The following is a 9,345-nucleotide window of genomic DNA, read 5'->3' on the forward strand; positions in this document are numbered from 1 at the left end:
CCTTAAACTGGAAACGCCTCTTCCTCCCGACCCTCTGGACCTGATGGCTCAGGTCCCTACTTCATGTACAGTGCCATCCCTCATGCATGGCCCTCATGTTCCCCAACAGCTGACGCCTCCCTTCTTTTTTGGCAAGCTGGCTGCCCCTGGCCCCCCTTGCAGTGCCCTCCTCATCCATGCCCCTGGCGGTCCACCCATACGCATGCAGATCCTGCCTCCCCGTGCTCACAGCCTACCCAACAGATGGCGCTCCACCTGTTTTTGCAGCTCCTGCACTTTTTCTCATGCAGCACCATTCTTTTTCTTCCAAGTTAGGGCTTAACTTTAAAAAAGTTCTTGAAAGTGGCCTCCTTTCACACGCCACAAGCCTCCGATCCAAAAAACACTTCATAAAACGCACCTTTAACGTGGATGATGCGCAAACTCGTCAGAGTTAATCTCGCACACCACTCCATGAAGCGCACGACTACTATGATGACCGACAACCTTCAAACCGCAACCATCTATCATAACATCGGGTTGGCATGCTGCTAACCATTGGGCTTTATGTATCCAGAGAGCTTTGACATCACCAAAATAGTGAAAGCACCCAACATATCATGGCACTAGCTAATGGTGACATCCAACCAACTTTTGACACTTCTAGGTATCTCAATCAGTTGAGGTTGAAACCCACCTTTGGTCTATTAAAATCCACATTTGACATACACTTCTCAACAATGTTAGCGACAACTGGCATCAAGCAACTGTACAAGTATTGTATTGCCCACCTGCCATCTTCCATGGCCATGCTTCTGACTCTCCCTATGTCGACATAAATTGGGTGCACATCATTGCCCACCCCCTAGTTGAGCATTCATGCTCAACCATAGCATTATTTAAATAAGAGATGATTGCATATGAGAAAGTTGATACTTAATATGTATAGAAGTAGTAGATAGATAGAGAGAGATTCACTAGCTATAGCATCTGCCCGGGTCAAATGGAAAGCCTAGAGCTCTCCCAAGCATGATTGTCACTCCTCCTGGATAAAAAATATGGCATCGATTGTAGCCATTCACTTGGAAAACATATGACTTCAACCCTCTCTTTGCACTGCAAGCCCAAGAATAACCTTTTGGAGCAGCTTGGCATGGCATATACCTTCAACCTGTATCTAGAATCTTTTCCCGCACACAAAATGAACTTGTGTACATTGCAAAATGACTGCATCATACACCAAAATGCTGCTTCTTGCTAGAGATTGAGGGCTCCATAGCATGATATGCCTCCAAAAGCCTTTTCAATCTATGCATAGATGCTTGCACAACAACCTTAAGCAACAAGCCCATCAAAAGCATAGTATAGACCTTGAATACCTTCTTTTTGGCCTTTGATTACGACATAGAGAAGCATACATATTCATCTTGTTTATCATAGGCCTGATTGAAGTGCCAAAGCACTAGCTTTGGAAGTGCCTCTTTATCCCCACAATCGTCTGCAACCTGCTCTTCAATCACCTGCTCGATCACCACATCATTGGACAAGCAAGACAAAAATTGATCCCACACTTCATCACTTGCAAGGTTGACAGTACCCTCCTCTTTGCATGTGATCCCACTCTCATAAGCTGTACGTATACCTATCTCCATAGCGTCAATTGCCAAAGTTGTTTCTTTACGGCTACACACCAAATCTAGAACCCTATAGTGCACCTCGACATGCTGGTCAAGGCAAGGTTTCCCCACCCCTTGCATAGATAAAGCATCTTGATATACCTCTACTTCACCTTCACTCGAACTTGATGTAGATAGCAGATTTCTTTCGTCCAGTAGGTCTTCAACGTCTTGCAATTCGGCATGGTAGGCGATGTCAAGCATGGCTCTCCAATATTCTTCATAAGCCACAAAATCCTCCACAGATTTGGAGCTTGAATCACTCCAAGTATCTTCATCATCACATTCATATCTGCTACTAGAAAAACCCGTTAAATCTTTATCACAAGAGTCAACTTCTTCATCAGCAATGCATACCTTTTTGTCAAATCCTCCACTCAATGGAGCATTTGATACTCCTGTCTTGAAGTCTCTGACAAAGCATGTCAGAAACCTTGACCATGACTGCCTATTGGCAACCTCCAAATTGTTGAACCAGGACTTTTCTTTGCCATGCATCACCTGTGACAAACCTCTAAGCTTTTCTTCGTTGGTCAGCATTTGTAGTGACATCATATACAACTCTAGATTGCATATCCAATCATTTGCATCTTCCTCACCAGTGTGGCAGACCACAATCTTCAATCATCTTCAAGTTGTAGGACCTCATCGAGGAGCAATCAACAGGTCCTCAATGGGGGCACCATTGATAGGAAGGGGAAAGGGGGAACAAACCCAACACACTCCAATCTTGCCTCTCTATAGCCCAGGGATTAACCCGCATCCCTAACAACACAGAATCACACACACCAATACACAAGCTACAAACTGCAATTGCACACACTCTCCTTTGAACACCACTAGCTACACACTCACATAGAAACACCTTAGCACCACGAACCCAACATCATACCATCACCCACTATGAACACACTCACATCGAGAGGCCACACATGCCTTAACCGCACACAAACCACACCCAATCTGCAACCACAATCACTCTCTCTTTCTATGCTCACACACACATAATCCCAGAGCCAACGCTACCACGGGCATACAGAAAAAGACGAGAGGCAGATAAGATCAATGGCAAACTTGACAAAAAACCACAAACCAACTATGTATCACATAAACCCAATCAAATACAATGATGGAGACTGTCAACTGCGTGCCTTGGTACAATCTGGTACCCTTCCTTGGCTATTGGCAGCTGGTGGTAGTGGCCTTCCCCTCCTTCAAAACAAATATCATGTACAACCCTAGAGAGACACACTCTCTAGCTCTTCACTTCATGTTCGAGCATACACCGATCATCCCTCTCAACACATGACCTAAGAGACCTTTCAAAAACAAGAGAGGAAGCCCTCGTTAGCTACTTCATGACATACAATTTAGGCATTTGCCTCATAGCCATTGTATGGCTTTCCACGGCGGACTCCAAGAGCTTCTTGAACCCCTCACCTTCAACACAGCCCTTCACCTTCCTGGCATGCTCCCTTGAGCTCCCAGACTATCAAAGGCCACCCCTTCCCATGTATCCTACCCCTGGCTGCGCCTTGAACTCCTTCAGGTTGATGCCCCTCCTCCAATCAAGCCCTTGGCGACGCTCTACATGGCTTCCTGTACTGCAGCATGAGGCCCCTCCTTGGCAGCCCGTGGCTTCTCCCTTCCCCAAGTCAACTCCCAAACGGCACCCAAATGCTATATTTAGCCTATCTCTCAATAGCCCATGGCGGCTTCTTCCAGCCCTTGGCCTCCTCTAACTATTGGTCGAGGTCTCTCTCCTACTCCCGCCATGCAACTTGTGGCCTTCACAAAGTCTGGAAGCCTGTCCTTAGACTTGCAAGTCTTGACCCTCCTCACTCACGCCATCCACTGGCCATCCGGCACCTTTTACTGCATATAGCACGACCAACTACCCAATGGGCTACAACCCTTCAACCTGCAGGTTGCAGAACCTCCATTCCCGACACCTGGCCCCTTCTGTTTGCGGCCCTCCTTCCTCCTCAGGCTTTGCCCGCCATGTGCACTGGCCCTTGGCAACTTCTACACACTGCTCTTGCTTGACGGCTCCTTTCTCACGCTGTTTGAACCTGCCACACCTGGCTCCCAATGCCCCGTTTGGCCTACCCTTTGATGGGCCTTCAACTGGAATCACCTCTTCCTCCTGACCCTTTGGCCCTGATGGCTCAGGTCCCTACTTCATGTGCAGTGCCGCCCCTCATGCATGGCCCTCACGTTCCCCAACAGGTGGCACCTCCCTTCTTTTTTTGGGGAGCTGGCTACCCCTAGCCCCCCTTGCAGTGCCCTCCTCATCCATGCCACTTGCGGTCCACCCATACGCATGCAGATCCTGCCTCTCCGTGCTCACAGCCTGCCCAACAGATGGCGCTCCACCACCTATTTTTGTAGCTCCTGCGCTCCTTCTCATGGAGCACCGTTCTTTTTCTTCCAAATTAGGGCTTAACTTTAAAAAAGGTCTTGAAAGTGGCCTTCTTTCACACGCCACAAGCCTCCGATCCAAAAAACGCTTCATAAAACTCACCTTTAACGTGGATAATGCACAAACTTGTTAGAGTTAATCTCGTGAAAAGCACGACTGCTATGATGACTGACAACCTTCAAAACGCAACTGTATCATAACATCCGGTTGGCATGCTGCTAACCATTGGGCTTTATGTATCTAGAGAGCTTCGACATCACCAAAATAGTCAAAGCACCCAACATAGTACTTATCATGGCACTAGCTAACGGTGACATCCAACCAAATTTTGACACTTCTAGGTATCTCAATCAGTTGAGGTTGAAACCCACCTTTGGTCTATTAAAATCCACATTTGACATACACATGTACATGCTTTTGGCTTTCTCCCTATGTTGACATAATTGTGTGCACCAATGTCCACACAAGGACCTCACAAGCTCAAGACACATAAGGGAAAACTAGTCCCAAGCCACAAAATCCACTTGTAGTAATAGAAGAACTATAGTGACCAGTGCCAATCCATAGTACTTCAACACGTCAATGGAACATGGTCAAACGACTACAAAAGGAAAAGAGGAGAGACCTAGAAAATACCCAAAATAGCACACTGCAAGCCATAAACAAATGAATCAGCATACCTGATGACTCACACAATTCCATAATTGAGCTCAACCTGAACAAAGAGAGAAAGAGAGTGAGAGAGCATGTGTAGGCGCACCTCCTAGAGCAGAGTGCTACGCCGGCATGGTGAGAGAGGAGGGTGGAGAGGAGAGAAGAAATGTGCAGACACTGGGTGCAATCCCTCCCCCCTCCCCCCCCCCGATGCAAAAGTGTCCATTTCCCTCTTGCACGTATTTACTTTATAGATTTCTTGAATAGTCAAAGTGAGTACAAACTAGTCGGTCGGTCATAAATGGCCAAAGCTCATAAAAGAGCACTTGAATAATAAAATGTACATAAAAATATATATCCGTTCTCATAGGCGTAGATCGGTCAAGACTTTTCCACCTGTCAGCTGCAATAAATAAATCATTTCCCATTTTCATTACATACCTCTCCGTTAGAAAGCAATTGTCCTCAGTTGCAAAGATAAGAAGCTGCAATCCATACTTGTAAAAAACAATGATTAGTATACTTTGTCAAAAATATCACATGGTAAAAGACATTTTTTATGAAACTAAACAACACTGCTTATGCTTGTTGTCATCCACATACTATCGATTCTAGTGTCCCATACCACTAGAATAAGCAGTATATGTCATACCCTGATGAATCAAGATATCATTGGTCACACTCATTTTTAGCAGGCTAGCTTGGATATCATTTTTTGGAGCTCTCATTGTAAAAACACTTATTATTTTGATAAATCGGGAATATTGTAACTCTTATTTTACGAATAAATCTTTGTAATTGATGAGCCGGGGTTACAAGCTTCGAGATTGTCTCAACCTGTCATTACCCATCGTTAGTTAGAGCTCCCAGATTATTAAAGCTTTTAGATTGTATCAACCTGTCACTAACCATCTTTAGTTAGAGCTCCCAGATTATTAGTTTTGACCACCAAAAACCTTGGCTAAGTATTAAAGGCAATTTTTGTAAGTTATTTTTAAGTTTTTGGATAATGAAATACACAGCGTGAGCTAACGGAGCTCACTTCTCTCCTTCTCACGCTTCCTACTCCCTCCCTGGTTGTCACATTGCAGTCGAATCTATTGCGTTGCAACCGCAGGTAAGAGCTCTACGCATTGACGTAAGCATTTCGTGGTATTTTATAGCTTTTGGCATCGCCGAGCCGTGGCCTAATTTCATCATAAGTAAGAATTTACACTTCAAAATAAAAAACTAAGTATAGGTGGGGTATTGGGGTATCATTGCTAAGAATTTAGATGCATTTTGGGTCGAAAATGACTAGGTCAATCGTAGTTCTCGCTAAATCTGCAATGCTAAAACTGCAATAAGATAGGGGTGAGGTTAGACACCCGTCCCACATTTGGCGCCATTTTTGGGGATTGAAGAGACCTAAACTAGGGAAAAACATGAGCGTCTTGTAAAGTTATCCTTCAAATTCCTCTAGGATCTCCTAGGGTAAAAACTTTCTTTAGAAATCGCATAGCTTAACATTGTCGTGTTTTGCTGTGTAGAGGTAGCTTGGAAGTAATCGAACTTACTGAGTGCCTTTAGGATGGTAGAACTAGATTATGATTTGAGAATGATTGATGGACGAGACAAGTCGTAAGATCAAGGCTCAAAAAACCATAAAAAACAAGAAAACTAGTGTCTGACACTTTCCACAACTCCGTTGCAGTAGAACCTAGGAGTAGGGTGAGTAGAATCCGAGGTGGATTTCAGAACATTGCTCTTTCTGAAAGAATCAATTGTGAGTTTTTATTTGAAGTTGCAAAATTTCAGGTCTACGGCCAAAAATAGCATGAAAAGACTGCCAACCACTCAATCCAACTGGGGAGTATGCTTAAAAGTTGTATGAACCATTGAGTAAGCTGAAGGACATAATGAGGTAAAAATTTCAAGAGTTTGCAAAAACTCAGATTATTTACTTTTTTAACATTTTAGGCCAAATTAAGTTTTAACTTGATTCATAGGCTTAAAATAGCTCATGAAAAGACTGTCCATTGAAAAAGTGCAAAAAGTGTTCATTTTGGGCCTAAAGTAAATAATCGTGATTATTTACTTTCATCTCAAAACTCACCAAGGTTGATACCAGTGACTCATAGCACGTATACAAACAACTTTTGTTAAGGCACATAGAATTTGGATCACCAAATTGACCAAAATTGGGTAAAAACTAAAGTCTGTACTGACTTTCGGAAACTTGAGTGTAAATTGGCGAAAATTTTGTTCAAACTCAATGAAACTTGATTCATAGGCTTATATTGATGTGATAGACACATGTACATGCTCAATTGACCAAAAAGATGCAAATATTTGTCAGATATAAATAATCGTGATTATTTACATCTGCCCTATTTTTCAAAAATTTTGACCAAGTTAGCATACCACTAGCTTTATCATGTTGTAATAAGCCCACAAACCAAAACTGATAAGATTTGAATCATTGCATTGAAAATTGTGACCAACTTTGCAAAGTTAGTCTGCTGACACAAAACTGATGACCATTTGACCCAAAAATTGTCCAAACTTGGCTAGAGACCTTAAGTTGAGGTGCTTAACAAATCTGTGTCAAGGTTGGGACAAAAAATTTCAAAAAATTAGATGAAGTATATAATCGCGTTTATTTAGATCTGCTACAAAAGTTGATAATTTTGCACATTTGAGTATACCACAAGGTCAAGCATATCAAGTAGGCCACACAAATCAATTTTGGTGAAATTTGGATCACAAAAGTGAGACTTAAGTCAGATTCTTGAAAATCGAGTCTGTGGACACGAAACAGTGGATAAACTTGAACAAATTTTGTCCAAATTTAGTGAAACTTGTCCAAGGACCTTAACAAGATGTATACTTGGCAAATCAAGCCAAAAAGTGTAAAAAACTGAGAAAAGTAAATAATCGCGATTATTTACTACTGCTACACAGAGACACCAATTTTGACTTTTGAACTTGTACAGTGTTAGAACAACATAATACAAGGCCACTAGAAAATTTTCGGTTCAATTGGATCCAAATTGATACATGTTCACTTAAATTTCAGGTTGAAGATTAGTCCTTTGATTTTTTTGTAAAAGTGGAATCTGAATGTCTCAACTACTGACTCTCATAGCTCGATTTGAAGTGATACACATAGACCAATCACAATAGTTAGCAAAAACTATACAATCTTTGTGAAAGAATAGCTAACTTGATAAAAAATGATACTATAGCAATCAGGTTGCAGACAAGGAATTGGAAACTTGACAAAAATTGCAGTAACGTCACGTGGAAGAAATTGACAACAAGTCAATCCAACGGTAAGTACTCTATCCAGGGCTTCATAAGTCTATATGAACCTTAGATCTGGCCGTATACTAGAAAAGCAAGGCATATTTGGAGAAACCTCTAGTAGAGTATCCACCAAAGAGAGTGTTAATCAAGGCGAGCACTTGGACACTATCCCTGAAGAAGTCTCATACACTTTTACATAATCAACATCTGAAATGTCTTCCTATTCGACTCACTCAGAAACCGGAATGACAGTGCGCTACAAGCATATACTCTCATTTTATAAGACTAATCGCCATGGAGCTCAGGTTTACCTGGATCCTAATGAAGAGTATGCTATTCACATTGATGACCATGGTATTGAGTTTGAAGAGGAGATCAAAGCAAACAAACAAGGAAAAATGTACATGGATAGGAACAGAACTCAATATTTACAAGTTGAAAACCCTGACATGATAGACAAATGGGGGTTAGAAGTAAACACCATAATTCCAGATATGGTAGCAAAATAAAGACCACCAGCTTTAGAATTTAAGGGATACAATCAAGTTGATTTGAAGCCTTTGAAACGGCTTAGTACGTATAATCCTAGGATCGGAGTCTATTGTTGGGAGGATAGAAATGTCAAGGATCTTTTGTGGACTTTGCATGCCAAATCAGGACAACTAACACCCATGAAGATCATCTATATCTTCAAGATCAAATATAAGAGTTTAGCAGACCTACCAACCTACATGTTTAGGGATTGTTATAACAACAACTTTGTTATGATGACTCCTGAGGAGGTGGAACAAACCAAATACCAAGGGTACTCCATAAGGGATTGGATATTGGACCAGGGACCAAAAACTATTCCAAGAGATGAACATTGTGAGAGATATTTTGAGAGTAATGTTAAGAAACTAGAAACCACCTCATCACAAAGAAAACTAAGTGACACTAAAGCCAGTCCAGGGCTACATGAGTCACTATTTCCAACAGACTGGTTTGAAGGACTTGGAACATGACCAATTGCCAGGAGACTGGTTGAACCAAATAGACGTGTCAAACCAGCAGATTTTCAAAAATAAATCAGAAAATACAGTGGATTTGGGGATCCATACGACCACTTAGAAAGCTTTTAGCCAATGCTAAGAGTAGAACGTATATTCGATTTTGATACTCAATTTGAGCGGTTTGGAATAACATTAGAAGGAAAAGAAGTGACATGGTTCCAAAACATTCCACCAAGGTCGATCATGGACTTAAATACATTAGCTCAAGGAGTTGTAGCTGCTTATTCCAAAATGGGGATCAAACACAATGCGGTAGCTCAAATCTATAGCTTTA

General features: G+C 42.1%; 1 protein-coding gene across 1 annotated transcript; it reads right to left on the minus strand.

Annotated features, from left to right (window-relative positions):
* Positions 1–1,348: 1,348 nt before the first annotated feature.
* LOC147437120 (uncharacterized) lies at positions 1,349–3,970 on the minus strand. The gene has a single exon (XM_086486738.1). The coding sequence runs from the start codon at positions 2,208–2,210 to the stop codon at positions 1,377–1,379; it is 834 nt and encodes a 277-aa protein (XP_086342864.1). The 5' UTR covers positions 2,211–3,970; the 3' UTR covers positions 1,349–1,376.
* Positions 3,971–9,345: the final 5,375 nt, after the last annotated feature.

The sequence above is a fragment of the Adiantum capillus-veneris genome, chromosome 17 (genome assembly GCF_014529385.1).
Source record: "Adiantum capillus-veneris isolate H3 chromosome 17, ASM1452938v2, whole genome shotgun sequence".
Classification (NCBI taxonomy): domain Eukaryota; kingdom Viridiplantae; phylum Streptophyta; class Polypodiopsida; order Polypodiales; family Pteridaceae; genus Adiantum; species Adiantum capillus-veneris.

What these genes read in the sequence shown, in the direction of transcription:
- LOC147437120 (XM_086486738.1), bottom strand. Translation starts at nt 2,210, where the DNA reads ATGATGTCACTACAAATGCTGACCAACGAAGAAAAGCTTAGAGGTTTG.